Here is a 20,752-nt window from a genome sequence, read left to right as displayed (position 1 = left end):
CCTCGCGAGACTCATATGCAGGCTGTACTTTGCATCTTAAGGCATCTAAAGTCTGCGCCAGGAAAATAGCTTCTTTACTCCAAATATGGTCACTTCCGAGTTTAAGCTTTTACAGATGCAGATTGGGCAGGATCTCTCGATAACAGGAGAGACTGCACAGTTGTGGGAGGAAACTTTGTCACCTAGAGGAGCAAAAAATAAAGTGTTGTTGCTCGGTCAAGTGTTGAAGCAGAATACAGAGTAATGACCCAAGATGTGTGTGAACTCTTATGGTTACAGAAGTTATTGGAGGAGTTGAGGTTGCTCGAGAGAGACAAGATAACTTTGTATTGTGACAATAAAGCTGCTATAATTATAGCACAAAATTCAGTCCAACATGACCGGACGAAGCACATTGAAATTGATCGGCGCTTCATTAAAGAAAAATTAACAGACGGTGTCTTGAGCCTAGTTAATGTGATTTCTACTGGGCAACTTGTGAATGTGTTTACTAAAGGGCTCAACAATAACATCTACCATAATCTGATTTGCAAGGTGGGAATGTGCGACATTTTTGCACCAACTTGAGGGGGAGTGTGGACTTATTTGTTGATCCTAACTGATTTTAGGGATATGATTTGATTTGATTAGGGTCCTTAATTATCTCTATAATTATTATTTGATTATTTGCTTCCTGTTTAGATATAATTCTTTGTGTATAAATAGTCATGTAGACTAATTGTAAAGATGAAGAGTGAAATACAAGAATACTCTAAATTTTTCCAAAATTCTTCATAATATTTTATTTAGTTAGTCTTTTCACTTATTTCTAAGTGTTTGATGTGTTAGTCTGCTGATGAATTGATGCATTATAATATGAAAATATCTCCTCATGCAAAGAGCAATGATATATTGTTTGTTGCTATGGGCCATGGTATTGACTATCCAGGAGAACAAACCAGCCTTTAGAGATCGATGGGTGGGGAAAGTTAATTTTGTTGAGGTACGTACATTCTGGCATATCTTTAGAAGCTTCGATCGGATGTGGAGTTTTTTTATCCTGTGCTTACAGGTATGTTTTCTTCCCTTTGTTGCATACTTCTCCATAAATCTTTGATTATTTCAGTGAGGTGCTGATGTTTGCTCATTATTTTAAGGCTATGATTATTGTTGCTTGGAATGGTTCGGGGCAACTAAGTTCTGTCTTTACTGGTGATGTATTCAAGAAAGTATTGAGTGTCTTCATAACAGCTGCAATATTAAAGCTTGGGCAAGGTATGAGTGTAGTTATGCTGTTCACTGTTTGTAATATTGCAAAATTGTCTATGTTTATCTACTATATATTCTTTGATCAGCAACTAGGGTTTGTTTATCCAAAATGATAGCAAAAATGAGAGCAAAAAAGCCTGTAATTGGTCAACTGTTGGTAATGGAGATATTATAGAGGCTTAAATATGATACATCATAATTTTTCATCATTTTATTTATCTTATTGACTTTGCCCTTTTTCCCTGTCCATGTGATTTGAACTATTGTGGTTCCCTTTATTATTATGTTTTGGGATTTCTGAGGATGGTGCAATGTACTGTGTTCCTATAGAGTCTTTTCATTATTCCTGTCATGGTTACCTAGTTTTTTTATTATTCATAATCATGATTATCATATAAGAATCTTGCAAAAGCTTGCTGTTTAGTGGGAGGTTGATATGTGACAATTTCTCTGTTAAACAATGAAGCTGTCCTTGATGTAATCCTCAATTGGAAAGCACGACAGATCATGTCATTCCATGTCAAGTTGAGATATATTCTGAAGGTTGTTTCAGCTGCTGCATGGGTGGTAGTTCTACCTGTTACTTATGCTTATACTTGGGAGAACCCTCCGGGGTTTGCTCAAACCATTAAAAGCTGGTTTGGTAATAATTCTAGCTCGCCTTCCTTGTTTATTTTGGCGGTAGTGGTCTACTTGTCACCAAATATGTTAGCAGCAACCCTGTTTCTTTTTCCCTTCATTCGTCGATTCCTTGAGAGGTCAAACTACAAGATTGTGATGCTCATGTTGTGGTGGTCACAGGTATTCCGAATGGGCTTTTATTCATTTGTTATCCTTTTGTATCTAACTAAATAATTGTATATAGGAATTTTGTAATATATTTAAACTCAAATAATTAAAATCTGACATAAATTTTGTACATATCATATCATCTAAAGCATGCCTAAATATGATATCTGCAGCCGCGACTCTATGTTGGACGAGGAATGCATGAGAGCGCACTTTCACTCTTCAAGTATGGATTCGTTGCCAGAATGACAAATGACATTTATATTTACAGTTTCATATCTAATGTCTTAGTTTGAACTTTCAGGTATACAGTGTTTTGGGTCCTTCTTATAGTGACGAAGTTGGCATTTAGTTACTACATAGAGGTGTGTCATGACAAATACCCTGATTTCTTTTATCTTTTTATCCCGAAAACAAGGGAGACTTTATACTTCTGTGTTGCACGTACTTTTGTGTTGGTTAGGTTAGGACCTTATCTTTTCAGGTTGCAATACTCTCTGTCAAAGTAATAAGTAGCAATAGGCTGGATTAAGTCAACTGAAATTTACCATTTTGTTTTAGAAAGAAATTCTTTTAGAAAGAAATTCTTTTTCCTTGTTCTAATGATAATTTATGGGTTGCAGATAAAGCCTTTAGTTGGTCCAACAAAAGCTGTTATGAATGTTCGTGTTACTACTTTCCAGTGGCATGAGTTTTTTCCTCGTGGTAATTATGAAGATAATAATAGCATGTTTTATGCTATTTATCAAAATTAGTATTTGATTTTCTTGTTTTCTTTGCAGCAAGGAACAATATCGGAGTTGTGATTGCTCTCTGGGCTCCAATTATTCTTGTGCGTGTTAATTTTTTCATGTTTAAATTATTCCTTTATTTGGTTTGTTTGTTATCTTATTATTTGAACTAAATACAGTGTAGATTCTAACATATCAACTCCTTTTTAGGTATATTTTATGGATGCCCAGATTTGGTATGCCATATTTTCCACATTATTTGGAGGTATTTATGGTGCATTCAGACGTCTTGGAGAGGTTAGGAATAAATTTCTCTAGCATGCATATAGTGTTCCTTACAACCACATTCATTTCAGCATTTTTGTGAACTTATTTTTTCTTAATACATTTTAACTTACAAATCTCTAAGTGCTTTCATGGTGTTTCATAACTGAAAAGAAAATTGAGCACTGGATGCTTGTGCTGAAGAATCTAAGCATCTTAGTGCTGAACATAAGGGCTATTGCTCATGCGCTGCAAAATCTTAGTGCATGCAGACACAGTGTTAGGTTCTAGTTCAAAAGCAGTCATTTCATGTAGAAAGCATGATGATCCCAAATTTTTGAACTGTCAAATATGTTATGATGGCTCTTGGAATTTAATCTGAATGCTTGTGCGGGATAATTTTAAGAATCTTGGTACTGAACATAAGGTCTATTGCTCAATGCAATGGAAAATTTTAGGGCATGCAGACACAAGGGTTCAAGTTCCAGTTCAAAGTCAGGCATTTGATGCTGAGCATGATGTCCCCCAAAATTTCCAACTTCGACGCCAGATTAGCTGGATAACATTTTAATTTCCTTTTAGTGCTGAACTTTGTCATAGTTGGTGTGATGGCTCTTAGAATTCTTCCAAACTCTCTTTTATGTGCTTAGAGCTTTTTCTAAAAACTCCCTAATTCCTACATCTAAAAAAGTGTTTTTTTTTCTCAATAATTATTCCAAAAACAATACCAAACAGCCCTTATAAAGTGTTCTTAAGCATGAAAAGGAGGGTGTTGCTGTTTTGAATGTGCCTGGGTTAATTTGCTAGGATACGTCTTATTGTCCTTGTTATATGATCTCCATTTTTTTTTTCTTAATAAAATTCCTTTCTTGTTACGAAGAAAATAATTTTTTGTAACTAAAGTCGTGGCAATTAATTATGCTTGGAGATATAAAAGAAAATAGAAAGATCTCAAACATCCAGTGACTTGAGCTGGGGATACAATATTTATAGTAATTATGGAATTATGTAGATTAAGAATTTTGTTAGGTTGAAATTTTTGTTTGTAGAATTTTATTAGATTTGTTACTTTTTTCCTAGCTTCGATTTTTGTTAGATTCTTATTATATAATTTCAATTAGAACCGAACAAATCTCTAACTCCCTTACTGCGGGTATAATTTTCTCTTATATTTATTATATGAGTATAATTAATAAATAGAAAAATTAGTATTTTGATTTCAAATTCTATTTTATAATAATATAAAATATTGTACTTGCATCTTATAACAAAATTGTAATCTATTAATAATTATTAAAATCATCTAATTATTTCAATTGAATAAAAGTTTAACTAATTCACTATAGTACATATAGTTTAGACCAACTAATGTTAATAAATTAATAATATAATATTTATTATTGAATTGTGAAGTCCAGCTATAAAAAAAATTAATAATCATATTGATTAGAAAAAGTGAGAATTAACCCATATAAATAACAGCCAAACACTAATCTTATATTAATAGGTATATAGAAATTATTTATATATTTAAATTATTTTTTTAATTATTATTTAAAAAACGTTATTAAATAAATTACATATGTTTTAATTATATTTAAGAGAGAAAATTTAATTATTTATTACTTTTGAACCAAAATTTACACCTCTAATAGACTAAGAACTGGAGATAGATAAATGGAAGAGTATATAGATAACAAAAGAGTAATAATGTCCATCAAAGGCTTAGTACTTTAAAGTGGTGTTTATAATAGCGAGATAGATAGATAAATAGGTAAAATATAAAAAGGCTCTGAAATAGTTCAACAAATTGCTTCCTTAATAAGACGAATATTTGATATTTTATTAATAGAATGTCGGTTTACAAAGTAATTCTGATTTTATCATAAAATAGTATTTCCAGAGTTGGTTTAGTATAGTATTGCAATTGTTAACGCAAATATAATAATTAAATATTTAAATAAATGAAAAAATTAAATCGACAATAGTAGGAAACATGAATAGTTAAAAATTTTGAAATTCATATATGTGGTTTAAACAATTAATATAAATAAATAAAATTTTAAAATTATATTAATAAAATAAAACACCTAAATAAAATTACAAGGGGTATCAACTGTTTCTTCTAGTAAGAAAATTAAACTAATTGAAAAGATATATATGAACAATTTAGTGGTTTAAATATTAAAATAAATAAATTCAATTAATAAAATAAAACACCTAAATAAAAATTTGAAGGTGACTCAAACTCAACCATTCCTCCTAGTAAGAAAATTAAGCTAGTTGAAAAGAATCAACCATTGGGCAGTTTGCATGTGAGTATTTTAAAGTTGGTGACTTTGACATATTTAGTTAAAATTAAAAATGAAATTATAGTATCTGTCTGAAAATTGATGAGCACGAGTATTAAGTCATCACCTACTTATAGCATCTATATCTCTAATTGTTTCATAGTTGAAAAGCTTTCAACATACGCATATTATAGGAGATAACTATGATGATAGATAATTAAACTTTGCAAGAAGCAAGTCTCGAAAGGAGTTCTTAACAAAATGTTTTTAGTTTTGACATTGCAAGTTATAACTGTAAAATTACCACTGGTAAATTCAACAGAGTTGTCAGCACGGTCATTATCAACAATCAAGTTTTATACTCCCTACTTCCTATAAAGATAGGCTTGTTTTCCTTTTTTATTTGTCTCAAATTATTGACAACTTTTTTTTTTTTTAGATAGTAATTTTTTGGCTAGCTTCCTAACATACCCCTATTTAATATGCAATGAAAAAATAAAATTTAGTAGTGGAGCAATATGATTAGAATGTTATTAGTAACATTGATTTTGAGTTAAATGTTTAACCAAATGGCAAATGTGACTTCACAATTGTAGGGCTCAACTCACTCCCAAAGGGGGCACATATGAGCGACAATTTAATCTTACAACTATTGAGGCATAACATACTCTGCTACCTTGTCTGGAGTATTATAACTTGACTGTTGATCAATGAATGCTGACCATTTTGTTAAATTTAGCAGTGAAAATTATGATATTGCAATTTGCAACATTGAAAATACCACCTTGCTTATAAGATACTGCTTTTTGAGACCATGTTTCAAATTTCACTGCTAACCTTTTTTTTTTCTTTTTCTTTTCTCCTATAATATGTATATATCAAAAGTTTTTCAATAATGAAACAATTGAAGATGTAGATGTTATATATAGGTGACGATTTCGATATGTTAAATAATTCTTACATAGGTACTATGATTTCATTTCCAATTTTAGCTAAAACAGTAACAGCTACTAATTTTTAAATTACCCGTGTGTATAACTCCAAATGGTTTATTTTGCTCAAAAATAAAAAATTCAACCATGATACATGTGCGCTACAAAATGAAATTAATTGTTCTAAAATATTTCAATGATAATAATAAGGGCTATTAGACAAAAAAATCCAAACGTTTATGATAATTCACATTTATATTCAACACTTTAAATCTTGGATAGTAAAGCAAATCTTTTTAATTTGCCACAATTATAACCAAGAGAACTAAATTAAATTTGTATAAGTTAACATTAAATTATAATATCCCTAAATTTTATTTGAATAATAAAATAGTCTTTAAATGCATATTTCTATTGTAACAATGTTATTATTTGTTAATCTCATTATTCACTCCCTGTTTTCACTTTTATATAATATCGTAGATATTAATAAAAACTTACAATATAAAAAAAGATAAAACTTTACCATTTAAAGCATATAATATTTCGTTTTGTTTAGAATGTTATTAATAGGAAAATAATGTTTTCTAAATATAAAAAATATATACATAATTTATAATATTGAGTATAAACATTTAGTGAAATACTTTAATACATATTATTTATATGTGATGTGTTATATAATATAATTTTATTTGTAATAGATATTTATGTAATACAATATATTTAATATTACATAAAATAAATATAAAATATAGTTAATTTCAATATAAAATTTAAATTAATGGATTATATGTTTTATTAATAATATAAAACTTTAAGGACTATAGGATTCAATTTAGTTTTCTTGGCTATAATTGTGTCAAATTGAAAATATTTGGCTTTACCATCTAAGATTTAAAATGTTGGATATAAATGTGAATTACTGTAAATGTTTGGATTTTTTGGTCCAATACCCCTAATAATAATACTGTAGTTTAAATGAAACTAAAATTAGAATGAAAAATTGAAATGAGAAATATATAGAAAAAAAGAGAGGCCATTAAGAACATTAAAATTACCTTTGCTTTTAGTATATTATGAGCTCTTGAACTTAAGATATTAATTAGGTTGTGTTTTATTTTAATTATTCAAAAAAATTAAAATTAATGTAGTCACTGTGATGCATAGCTGCTTCCTTTTGGTTCTGAAAGGATAAAAGCACACCAAGCTGGACTCGCACAGAGCATAATGTTCTTTCTCATATTCTCATGGCTATGTGAGAAAGAAGGGCTCCTTTTGATTTTCAGAAATGTTAAAAGGATGTACTTAGGGTTCGTAATCCAGTGATCCTAACATAATTAGTGTTACAATACTCTATAAACAGGCCTAGGGTTTCTATTATTTGGTACCTGTTGATTATTTTGTTTTTATTGAAAATTAAATAAAGACTTCGAGAATTAGTTCTTTCAAGAATTTTTTTCTCTTGTTCCAAATCTTGAGAATTGTTACTCTTGATATTTGTTCTTGATCTACATCAGCTGGTCTTATGGAATCAACTTCAGACTTCTGTAGGCTTCTTCAGAATAGTTCCGTGTATAGTATAGAAAAGCTGAACTTTTAGTTGTCTTGTAATGGACATTCTTAAACAATGCTCTGGGTAAAACCTCCTACTTTTGAAACTGAAACAAACTTGATATGCCAACATGCTCTTATGAAATATACTATGGAAAAAGTGGAACCATGTGGCAAAATATCCATGCAAATATACTGTGTTCGTTAGTCTTTATTGGAGGTTATGCTTTGTCAATGCGTGATTGCATTATTAGTAGCTTTTTCCCCGTTGTGGATCATGCTATTACGCATGCTGCTTTTCATATGGATATCAGTCTCATAAAAATTTTGCTGTTTATGTGTGTTGCTAGGCCTGGATGTGGCTCGACGTGTATATATGACAGCAGTTATTCTTTATGAAAATATGTTATTTGCCTCGACCATTTTGATTTTCTTTTATATAGTGGATTTATAAAGCAATATGTTTTTATTTTTTGTTTTCATGACTCGTGCATCTTAACTCATTATTTTCTTGCCATGTCATTGCTTTTTGGTATGGAAAATTTTGAGACCAATGCAGAAAAAATTCTTTGACCTCTCTCTCTCTCTCTTTTTGGGGGCTTTAATGTCTTGTGTGCATTTCAGATTCGAACATTAGGAATGCTTAGATCCCGTTTCGAATCATTGCCTGGTGCTTTTAATGCCTGTTTAATTCCAGAGGAGAAGAGTGAGCCGAAAAGGAAAGGACTGAAGGCCACTTTGTCTCGCAAGTTTGCTGAGGTTGGACTTCTTCTGTATTGACTGTCATTACATGTGCATGCACCAGATGCATAAGTACACAAACACACAATTCAAATTTGTGACCTTGTGATTTTGTAATAAACTTATTATGAATACACCCTCGCATGAACCTATGTGTTTGGGCTTGTGTAGATTCCCTCTAACAAAAATAAAGAGGCAGCGAGATTTGCTCAGTTATGGAACAAAATTATCAGTAGTTTTAGAGAGGAAGATCTAATAAGCAATAGGTAAGCATGCTGGTTTTGAAGGTCGTGCAATTAATCTAGTTTTCGTTGAACCTTTTCATATACATGGTATGCTTATTTGACCATGATGTCCCCTTTCAGGGAAATGGATTTGTTGCTTGTTCCATATTGGGCTGATCAAGATTTGGAACTCATACAATGGCCTCCATTTTTGCTTGCCAGCAAGGTTTCTTTGTACTCCTGTGGTAAATTTGTATAACCTAGATGTAAATATAATACTTCTTTGTGCCCTTTCAGATTCCAATAGCCTTGGATATGGCGAAGGACAGTAATGGTAAAGATAAAGAGTTAAAAAAGAGAATTGGGGCTGACAACTACATGTCTTGTGCTGTTCGTGAATGTTATGCTTCATTTAAGAACATCATCAAGTTCTTGGTTCAAGGATTGCGCGAGAAAGAGTGCGTTCCTATGCAAATGCTATGTGTATAGTATAAATGAACATCCAAAAGATATATTATTGCAAGTTCTTTCTAGACTACTTTTATTAAACTAAGTTTTCTCATGTTGTTATTTTTACCATAAATTGATGTATCCTGGTGTTTTTCTTGATGGTGGGTTTTCAGAGTGATCAATTTCATATTTTCTGAAGTTGACAAACACATAGAAGATGGTACCTTGATAAGTGAGTACAACATGAGTGCTCTTCCTAGCCTCTGCAATCATTTTGTGAAGCTTATCGCGTATTTGGTAGTATTCAATATCCTGTTAATAATATTGTTTCGGTCGCACTAAAAATCGTGAGAAGTGCTCATCGCTTTGTTTAATTTATGCAGCAAAATAACAAACAGGAGGACAGAGATCAAGTTGTGATTCTCTTCCAGGACATGCTAGAGGTTGTGACACGAGACATAATGATGGAGGATCATATATCGAGGTACAACAAATGATGTAATTGTCTTATATGGCATCTTTGTGTCTTATTTTCTACCTAACATTATTGTCATTTTCCTTTCAACAGCTTGGTGGATTCAGTGCATGGTGGATCTGGGCATGAGGAGATTACTTCTTTCAATCAACAATATCAGTTGTTTGCATCTTCTGGAGCTATCAAGTTTCCTATCGATCCAGTAACAGAAGCATGGAATGAGAAGGTGTGTTTCCTTAGTTGGAGATTGGAGATACCTGTGTATGTATGTGTACATGTGTGAATGTATGACTATGTTTTACTTGCATCTAATTGGTTTTTTGCTTATATTTTCAGATCAAGAGGCTTCATCTTTTGCTTACAACAAAAGAATCTGCCATGGATGTGCCATCGAACTTAGAAGCTAGAAGGCGTATTTCTTTCTTCTCAAATTCATTGTTTATGGACATGCCTGCCGCGCCTAAAGTTCGCAATATGCTTTCTTTCTCGTAAGCTTACTTTATGTCAATACTTCTCAACTGCAAAAATAAAAGCAATCGTGTCTTGAACATCTAGTATGCAGTCTATCACGTTAAATTCTCACTTCTTTTTTTCATTGTGAACTCTTTATCCTAGTCAATATCAATCCACATAATTTAGAAAGCTATCCCATGCTTAAGATCTAGATAAAACTTTGGGGGAAACATATTGAAGATGCCCAATTCCTTGTTTAGTGGCTGATTACTATATCTTTGGGGAGCCAAGCCAGGCCCAATTGAGTATAATATTTATACCAGGAAAAGGTATGAACAGGGAACTTTTTCTGAATTTCTGATGGTATTACCCTTAACATGGTGTCCAATCTCCTGTAATGGTTTGCATACTAGGATACAAAGTTTCTGCACAGCTTCTTTTGCTTCATACCGGGATCATTTTGTAACTAATTTATGAAAATGAACCTAAAGATAGGAAGTGTAGAAAGATAATATTTTGTTATTGTATCACAATAGAGATTACAACCTATTTATATATGAGTGACGGTATCTAAACAGGAAGGAAAATCAAACCTATGATTATACAATCCCTAAGATTAAGCATCTGACCCATCTATCAATATTTACTTCCTATATTAACATATTTACTTTCTATAACTTATAACACTCCCCCTCAAGTTGGATCATAAATGTTAATCATGCCCAACTTGTTACATATATAATCAACTCGAGTCCCATTCAGAGCTTTAGTGAAACTATCTCCTAATTGTTCTCCAGTTCGGATATGTCATGTTGATATTATCTTTTGTTGGACCTTTTCACGAATAAAATGACAATCAATCTCGATGTGTTTAGTCCTCTCGTGAAATACTGGATTGGAGGCAATGTGGATGGCTGCTTGATTATCACACCACAACTTAGCAGGCACCGAATTTGTGAATCCAACTTCTTTCAACAGTTGACGTACCCACAAGATTTCACAAACGGCTTATGCCATGATTCGATATTCAGATTCAGCACTAGAACGGGAGACCACATTTTGCTTCTTACTTTTCCATGAGACCAAGTTACCTCCCACAAAAACACAATACCCAGTAGTTGACCTCCTATCAACTTTCGAGCCTGCCCAATCAGAGCATCAGAAAAACATTTAATATTTGAGTGCCCATGGTTACCATAGAATAGGCCACGCCCTGGGGCCCCTGTAAGGTAACAAAGAATATGTCCCAGAGCATCCCACTGGGCAACAATAGGAGAAGACATAAACTGACTTACCACACTTACTGAATATGCAATATCAGGACGAGTCACCGTCAAATAATTCAGCTTGCCAACTAATCTTTTATACTTTTCAGGATCTGCAAATGGCTCACTGTCTTCTGTGGTAAGTTGAAGGTTAGAGGTCATTGGGGCACTACAAGGCTTAGCACCCAATTTTCCTGTTTCTGCCAACAAATCAAGAACATATTTTCTTTGAGATAAGAAGATGCCTTTCTTACACCGCATAACTTCGATTCCTAAGAAATATTTCAAGGAACCCAAATCCTTTGTATGAAACTGTGTTTTAAGAAATTCTTTTAGGGATGTGATGCCAGCAATGTCACTTCCTGTAATAATGATATCATCCACATATACTACAAGCAAAATTACTCCACTATCAGAATTTCTATAAAACACTGAGTGATCACACTTACTCATCTTCGTTCCAAAATGTTGGACCACCTCACTAAACCTGCCAAACCATGCCCGAGGATTCTATTTCAAGCCGTAAAGGGATTTTTGAAGTCTACAAACCTTACCTGACTCCCTCTGAGCAACAAAACCATGTGGTTGCTCAATATAAACCTCCGCCTGAAGATCACCATGAAGAAAAGCATTTTTAATATCCAGTTGATGCAAAGGCCAATCATGAGTAGCCGCCAAGGAAATCAACAATCGGACAAATGCGAGCTTAGCAACTGGGGAGAATGTATTAGAATAGTCAACTCCATAAGTTTGTGCATAACCTTTGGCCACTAAACGGGCCTTGAGGCGAGCAATAGATCTATCAGGGTTTACTTTCACTGCAAACACCCATTTGCACCCAATAGCCCGCTTTCCTGGGGGCAAGGACATCAACTCCCAAGTACCATTAGTATTAAGGGCTATCATTTCCTCTTCCATTGCAGCACGCCAACTAGGATGGGACAAAGTCTCAATAACAGTTTTGGAAATTGAAATAGAATCTAAAGCAGTGACAAAACGAGAAGAGGAGGATAATTGATCATAAGAGACACAAGATGAAATAGGATAAGTGTAAGTACGTTTACCTTTGCGAAGAGCAATGGGCAAATCCAAATCAGACAGTGAAGGATCCGTGGGAGCAGGATCGGTCGACGAAGAAGCGGGTAGCGGAACGGAGTCAGAGTCCTCTAAGCTTCTGGAATACACATGAAAGATGGGAGGGCGATCTGGCGAAAGGTGTAGGAGCAGTCTGAGGAGACAGAGAGCGAACAGTATATAACAAGAGGTCATCTTCCTCCTCCTGGGTGTTATAAACAGATGATGGCGGAAAAAACGGAGTGGACTCAAAGAATGTTACATCCGCAGACACAAGATACCGATTCAGATCTGGAGAAAAACAACATTACCCTTTCTAACGTCGAGAGTAGCCAAAGAAGACACATTTGAGTGATTTGGGATCCAATTTAGTAACCTGTGGACGAACATCACGAACAAAACAAGTACAACCAAAGATACGTGGCTTAATAGGAAACAAAGATTTAGTGGGAAACAAAATGTTATAAGGGATATCACCATGAAGGATGGAGGAAGGCATGCAATTGATCAAAAAACAAGCAGTGGATACAGCATCAGCCCAAAAACATTTAGGTACCTTCATTTGGAATAAGAGGGCTTTGGCTACTTCAAGAAGATGTCGATTTTTTCTTTCAGCAACTCCATTTTGTGAAGGAGTGGCAACACAAGAGGACTGATGAAGAATCCCTTTTTGTAACAAATAAGATTGAAATTCCCCAGAGAGATACTCTTTAGCATTATTACTTTGCAATATACGGATGGAAGTACTGAATTGGGTTTGGATTTCAGCATAAAATGCACAAAAAATAGAAAATAATTCTGAATGACTCTTCATTAAAAATAACCAAGTAGTATAAGAGAAATCATCAACAAAGGTAACAAAATACTTAAAGCCAGACTTAGACACAACAGGACAAGGACCCCAAACATCTGAATGGACTAACTCAGAGGGGGACGAAGCCCGTTTATTGATTCGAGACAATGTAGGTAGACGATGATGTTTGGCAAATTGACAAGACTCACAATCTAGAATAGACAAAGAATGAAACTGTGGGTATAACTTCTTCAAAGCCGAGAGAGAAGGATGCCCCAAACGACAATGAACATCAAAAGGTGTTAAACGCGTGGAGCATACCAAAGATCGAGGAGATGGAGGTAGTTGCTGATCCAAGACGTAAAGACCCTCTGACTCACTCCCTCTATCAATAATCTGCTTCGTTGAAAGATCCTGAAAAATACAATAATCAAGAAAGAATGAGACACAACAATGCAATGCACGAGTGAGTTAACTAACGGAAAGCAAATTAAATGCGAACTTAGGGAGACATAACACAGAAGATACAGAAAGAGGAACCCATGACAGAAGATTTAGTGCCATCGGCAAGAGTAACATAAGAAGGCGATGTATGAGACTCAAGATTGGACAAAATGGTAGAATTACCTGACATATGATCGGTAGCACCAGAATCAATAACCCATTTGGAGGATGAAGACACAAGACATGCAGTAGAGTTACCTGACTCGGCAATTGTAGTGATAGAGGAGGAATTAGAGGATTTTAGAGATGCCTGGTATTGGATGAATTGTGCATACTCATTTGCAGATATCAAAATTTCCTGATCGGAAGATCCATTCAATTTGTGTTCCATGATTTTAGTCATCATAGGAATCACATCAGTTATCGTGGTGGTTTTAACTTCAGCCATAAGGACAACCAACCCAAAACGATAGCAACAAAAGAAATACAGAATCAGAAAACAGTACCCGGCGTGAACAGTACCGATGAACAGTACCCGCGAACAGTGCCAATGAACAGTACCCGAATATGAATAGTACCTAAAACACCTCCACTCAACACCCGAACGGCAAACAAACTTCAGATCTGACAAGGGGACGGTGTGGCGACTCTAACGATGGTGAGATCCAAATGTTACCCTTTATGGGTAACCCAAATGAACAGAGCCCTAAGTCTTCCAAAAAAAAAAAAATTTAAAACTTGACGAGAGAGAGAAAAAATTAAATCTCTATGAGAAAGACTCTGATACCATGTAGAAAGATAATATTTTGTTATTGTCTCACAATAGAGATTACAACTTATTTATAAATGAGAGACGGTATCTAAACAGGAAGGAAAATCAAACCTATGATTATACAATCTCTAAGATTAAGCATCTGACCCATCTATCAATATTTACTTCCTATATTAACTTATTTACTTTCTATAACTTATAACAGAGAGAAAACTCTGTTGCTTATCCTGTATTTTATAGCTTGATTTTTAACAATATAAAACCAAAATTTTCTCATATTATTATTTTTTGTAGTGTTTTAACTCCATACTACATGGAGGAGGTACTATTTTCCTTGAAAGATCTGGAAGAGGCAAATGAAGATGGTGTTTCAATCCTCTTTTACTTGCAAAAAATCTTTCCAGGTTTAGTTTCTTTCAAATCTCAGCTGTTATGCTAGATAAAATACAAATTATATTCCTGTTGGTCTTAATTCTATAGTAATGCACAGATGAATGGAACAATTTTCTTGATCGAGTAAATTGCAAAAATGAAGAAGAACTGAAAGCAAAGGAGAAGTTAGAGGAACAACGCCTATGGGCTTCATATAGGGGTCAAACGTTGACTAGAACTGGTAGATTCTTTCTCTTCTCTCTCTGTGTGTTTGGAGGGAATGGTGACTAAATTTAGCTTTTCTATTTACTAAACAATATTACAAATGGCAGTAAGAGGTATGATGTATTATCGGGAGGCTTTGGAGCTCCAAGCTTTTCTTGATATGGCCAGACATGAAGGTAACTGACAAATTTTTTGCAATATGTACAATAGTTTGATTATCTTGTGTTTATTTGTGATATTTGTTTTGGTCTAGGCATAAACTTGTTTCTTAACCTGTTTATTACATGTCCTTAGATTTGATGGAGGGCTATAAAGCTATAAAATTAAACACAGAGGATCAGTCAAAGGGAGAAAGGTCACTGTTGGCACAATGTCAAGCTGTAGCTGACATGAAATTCACATATGTGGTATCATGCCAACAATACGGTATTGATAAGCGATCTGGTCATGCTCGAGCACAGGACATTTTGAGGCTCATGACAATGTATGTTCAGGTTAACTTTTTGGTTGTATTACAGGGTTCAATAACTTTTAACCCCTGCTTATATTTCCAATTGGTAGGCATCCATCACTCCGTGTGGCATATATTGATGAGGTTGAAGTAACTAGCCAAGACAAATCCAAGAAGAGCAACCAAAAAGTTTATTATTCTGCTCTTGTGAAGGCAGCCTCTCCCAAGTCTATTGATTCTTCAGAGCCAGTACAAAATTTGGATGAGGTAAATCATACTAGTGCAAAGGCTATATTGGATTCTCATTATAATATTCTATATGTATCTTATTGCTGTTTGGAAATGTTTTCATTCCATTTATTTTCTTGGTTGCTTGTAGTGTTTATTGCACTATTGCAGTTAGATCACCCTGCAAGAACGTTGCAAGCACTCCTTTCTTAGAGAGGTTTTGGCATGATATATAAATTTTGAAGATCTCACTAGATGCTTTTTTGTGAATAAGAAGGTTTTCTTACAAGCATTGATTAAGAATTAGGCAACATATTCTCTACGATTTGTGACTGATAATTGCTCCTTGTACATGTTATGACTTATGAGCCCATGCTAGGCCTTGTTTTACACATCCTGCAAACATTTGATATGCAATTATTGACTGTCTGTGCTTGACAAACACCAACTCTGAAATACCTGCGTGCTTCAAGATAAAACTATTGAGACAACAGAGATGGTAAACAATAACGACTGGATTGTTAGTGGGGAACAGTTTGTCCTCTTTGTAGTTCCCTTTGAAACGATGAGTGCAATGAAACAGGTGTAGTAAAAAATTATGATGCTGCCATTGTGCTCCCTGAGAGAGATAAAAAAGAGTACTTTCTCTTGAAACTCTCTTGATTAAGTGGTTTTGAAAGAGATGATTGCTTGCACTAAATAATTAGGTCAGACTGCACAGCATAGTTGGTCTTGGTTGTGAATTTTCATACAATATCAAAAGGCTGGTACGTTATATAACACTCCTCCTATCCTGGGAAGCCTGGTGCACTGGGACACTCTTGATTATCTTTTGGGGCACACTAGAGGTGTGGAGGGAGGAGAGAGTGCAAACCAAATTGTCAATTTTTATATTATGTCTGGCATCGTGCAACCTCTCCTCATTCATTTCCATATGACAGATCTTTATAATATAATTTATTACAGATACTCATGCATGTATCGTTGTGGATGGCCAGATCACATTGGATTATTCTGTATTCTTTGTTCTTCTTCCCTAAGCTTCCATATTATGGGACCATTTTATCTCATTCTTTACTGCCAAATTGGCCAAAAAGGTCCTTTTTTTCTGAATATTTTCTACTGCATGGTTGCGCTTCATCCTTATATTTGCCATTTGATTGTCCTCCTGGAATCCTTGTGCAGGTTATTTATCGAATCAAACTTCCTGGACCAGCCATATTGGGGGAGGGAAAACCTGAAAACCAAAATCATGCTATTATCTTTACACGTGGAGAAGGCTTGCAGACAATAGATATGAACCAGGTATTGTCATGTAGAACACAAAGGACATAGAAAAGGGAAAAAAAAAGCTCTTAAATGTTATTACTGTCAGTAATGATCATAATAAGCTCTATGAATATTCCTCATTTACACAGAAATTTATAAACTAATAACTAATCTTACTACTATTAGTATTAAGAATCTCAAAATAAGAAAATACTAAACCAATAATAAGTGGGAAATTCTAAACAAAGTACTACTTCCCAATTATTTTTCCCAAGTAATATAGGCTTAAACCTCTTTATAATGAAAATTTAATCAAAATAATAACTAAATATAATTCCTTGGCTGCACAATGAGGTTTTCATTTTTAATCAGCCATGACCTAGGAAATGGAAATGGTTAAGTCCAGTAAACACCATCCTTATCATAACCTATTGGCTTCCATTGTATTAATTTCTTTAGGACAACTACATGGAGGAGGCTTTAAAAATGAGGAATTTGCTGCAAGAATTTCTCAAGAAGCATGATGGTGTGAGATTTCCTTCAATACTTGGACTTAGGGAACATATATTTACGGGAAGGTATTACTAGTTTAATTATATGTTATGTTCTTGCAATACTGGATGCTATGGGATCATGCTTTTGTTTTCCCTTTGTTGATGCAGTGTTTCATCTCTGGCATGGTTTATGTCCAATCAGGAAACCAGTTTCGTGACTATAGGTCAAAGACTTTTGGCCAACCCACTAAAGTAAGTCTGCTTGAAATATTGTACACTCCTATCTTACATTTTTTTTCTCCGTCCTCTCATAGTTTTTGTTCATTGTGGTCCCCAAGAGGTGTGGGAGGACAGAAATAAATAAAAAACTTCACATTCTATCCAATTAGATTGAATTTGTAATGTGGCAGTGTATTATTTAAGGAAAAATAAGGTTAACTAATTATAGCACATCAGAATCTTTAGATCATAAATTCCTGAACATATAAGTCAGTCATACGAGTGCAGCTGTTAGGGTCATTGGAACCTTATGGTGTTATTTGTAGAGTTCAATTGCACACAGTTGATCCATATATGATATCAAATATTGTTGATAAAATTTGGACAGTTGACCCACCCTTATGCTTTCTTGGTTTAATTTATTTTTCTCTAAGAGACAAATAAATGCATTTTTTTTCTATATTTTATGTGACCATAAATGCATTCTAGGAATTTGCGTATTATGCTTTCGAGATCTATAAAAAATATTTATTGTTCAAACTTCTTGAAATTTATTTTATCTTCATTCCTTTTTTTAGCTTGTAAGATAGCATCTAGCTTGTAGTTCTGACATTCTTTTTGGGTAGGCTTGTGGAAGGGTGGTTTTATCTTTTGGTGCTTTATATAGGTGCCTTTTGTGTGAACGTATTTGAATTAGCTTCGTTTTTGTGAGAAAGTTTTTAGCTCCTGCATAGAATCTCATCAAGGGGAAATGTTGGAATTGAAGAGATTCCACACTTCAATTGAGTGGGAGTATTATGGAAAGTTATTGCTATTTAGTGTAGGATTTGTACTCCCAAGTAAATAGAATTATTTATGTTTATATATTGCTATTTAGGGAAATTTGATATATTTCTATATAGTTGGAGAATCCCTTCTATGTCTTAGGTCTTCCATTATAAATAAGCAAACCTTTATATTATGAGAAAAATCAAATTAGATAAAGATGTAACCCAAGACAGCGCAGAGGAGTTATTTGGAGCTCTAGACTTGAATTTCTTTAGTGATGGGTGATGTATGTTGCACCTTATTAGTATAGTTTTTAGTATGCAAATTATTCCCTTGAAATTCATTCGTAATGCTACTCTTTGCAAGTTTGAAATGGAAATTATTTCCTTTGTAATTGTTTTGACATAAGTCGAGGTCTAGATGGAGACCTTACCTTTGGTTACTGAATCTGAATGTATTTCATTATGTGAATAATGGTGATATATTTACAAGATACGAGGTCTTTGGGTGTGGAAATATTCTTCATTTTTGACAAAATCTGCTTCTATATTAAATCCTTTAATAATGCTACCTATTATGGTAAGTCAATCATCTACAAGCTGTACACGCTCTAAGACTCTCATTCAAGCTGAAGCATAGATGGTAATAATGCTCAGCTTGTTACAAAGATGCTTTTGTAAATATATCACCTAGTTGCTCCCTATCTTCACATGTTCGGTGGAAATTAAATTTTTCTAAATCTTTTCAAGAACAAAATGGCAGTCCGCTCGTGATACACTGGATTGGAAGCAATATGGAGAGCAACTTGACTATCACTAGGACTAAGCACTTCTCGTTTATAACGGAGAAACTAAACCGAATCGATTTGGTTTATTACGATCAATTCAGATTTTTTTTTTAAACCATTTTGATTCGGTTTTAGATTTTGAATAATTTTGATTTTTTATTTGGTTTGGTTATTTTTATTAAAAAACCAAAATAGACCGAACCAAATCACAGTTCCTATATTGTCCTATATATACACAGCAATTCAATCATTTGAAACCCTAACCCATCTCTATTGCTTTCATAGACAAAGATTGTCTCTTCCATTTATATTGCCTTCTCTTATCCTTCTCTACCTTCTTCTTCTTCTTCTTCTTTGCTCTATGGTCTTGGCCTCTTCCTTGTCTTTGTTTTGTGTGATCTGGTGTTGATGGCGAGACGTGGCAGATTCAAGCTGTGATTCTTTCACACAAGGGAGAGGTCCTTTCAAGTGGTAGAGGACAGGAAGGACTTCACCCTTGGTTGATTTGACGAGCGAGAACCTTTTGGTTGTGCAGCGAGCAAAGATTCATCATCGATTGCGAGTTCAAAGGATTGATATGATATGCAATGAGCTGCTATAATGGGTTGTGTATTCTTTTTGTTTATTTGCTTCTCTTTCTACAAAATCTATGTTATTTTATTGTTGAAATTCCTAATCCCCAAAACATGTGATCTTTACTTAGTTTCTTCAAAATATGATATCTTTACTTGTGTATTTGTTGTTTCTTTTTTTGATAAATTGAAATGATACTAAGGCTATATGTTTGCATCTATATTTGATTCAGATTTTGGGAATTTGATTGAGATTAGAAACACAATGAATGGTAATTATAATTTGTTACAAGTAATTTAGATTGAGATTCGAAATTTTTGTTTTAATCACTCGGTTTCGTTTGATTTGGCTATTCTAGTGATATCATTTTAGTTTGATTTAGAATTTAAGACAATTCAATTTTTCGGTTTTTCAAATTCTGTTTGGTTCGAAACTAAACCTACCGAATGTTATTTTCTAATTACCACACCAAAGTTTTGTTAGGTGAGAGATCTAAACTAACTTCTGTTAACAGATTTATTCACAAAATTTTACAAGTGGATTGAGCCATGACTCTGTATTAAATCTGGATACTATGCTCTGCATCTTTCTTTTCCGGGACACCAGGTTTCTCTAATAAAAGCATAGTAGCATGCAATAGACCTTTTATCACTCTTCGATACAGCCCAATTAGCATATGAAAACACTCAATATTGGTGTGCCCGTAAGACAGTTTAATTTCCCTACTAGTTCCCATTACCTGTCTGGATTATCAAAAGGAACACTATCATCTTTTGTGAGATGGACATTGGGAACCATTAGTGTGTTGCAGAGCTTCGCTTGCAATTTCTTAGTTTTTGAGAGCAAGTCAAGAGCGTATTTTCTCT

At 33.8% G+C, this 20,752-nt stretch overlaps 1 protein-coding gene across 2 annotated transcripts in view; it reads left to right on the top strand.

The window, feature by feature from the left end:
* The window catches only part of LOC110611097 (callose synthase 3), a 65,378-nt gene that overhangs the window by 37,185 nt on the left and 7,441 nt on the right, over positions 1–20,752 (top strand). For both annotated transcript variants that reach the window (XM_043954802.1, XM_021751222.2), the window contains exons 14-37: positions 929–1,051; positions 1,137–1,254; positions 1,715–2,049; positions 2,211–2,263; positions 2,342–2,402; positions 2,661–2,742; positions 2,820–2,869; positions 2,979–3,065; positions 8,434–8,568; positions 8,722–8,816; positions 8,916–9,000; positions 9,072–9,232; positions 9,398–9,521; positions 9,608–9,708; positions 9,793–9,925; positions 10,036–10,187; positions 14,795–14,904; positions 14,991–15,113; positions 15,205–15,273; positions 15,392–15,581; positions 15,659–15,815; positions 16,962–17,081; positions 17,505–17,623; positions 17,708–17,791. In XM_043954802.1, coding sequence (XP_043810737.1) covers positions 929–1,051; positions 1,137–1,254; positions 1,715–2,049; positions 2,211–2,263; positions 2,342–2,402; positions 2,661–2,742; positions 2,820–2,869; positions 2,979–3,065; positions 8,434–8,568; positions 8,722–8,816; positions 8,916–9,000; positions 9,072–9,232; positions 9,398–9,521; positions 9,608–9,708; positions 9,793–9,925; positions 10,036–10,187; positions 14,795–14,904; positions 14,991–15,113; positions 15,205–15,273; positions 15,392–15,581; positions 15,659–15,815; positions 16,962–17,081; positions 17,505–17,623; positions 17,708–17,791 — 2,867 coding nt within the window. The remainder of the gene's footprint in view (positions 1–928; positions 1,052–1,136; positions 1,255–1,714; positions 2,050–2,210; positions 2,264–2,341; positions 2,403–2,660; positions 2,743–2,819; positions 2,870–2,978; positions 3,066–8,433; positions 8,569–8,721; positions 8,817–8,915; positions 9,001–9,071; positions 9,233–9,397; positions 9,522–9,607; positions 9,709–9,792; positions 9,926–10,035; positions 10,188–14,794; positions 14,905–14,990; positions 15,114–15,204; positions 15,274–15,391; positions 15,582–15,658; positions 15,816–16,961; positions 17,082–17,504; positions 17,624–17,707; positions 17,792–20,752) is intronic.

This window comes from Manihot esculenta, chromosome 3 (assembly GCF_001659605.2).
Source record: "Manihot esculenta cultivar AM560-2 chromosome 3, M.esculenta_v8, whole genome shotgun sequence".
Classification (NCBI taxonomy): Eukaryota; Viridiplantae; Streptophyta; class Magnoliopsida; order Malpighiales; family Euphorbiaceae; genus Manihot; species Manihot esculenta.
This window is presented reverse-complemented; position numbering and strand designations above follow the sequence as displayed.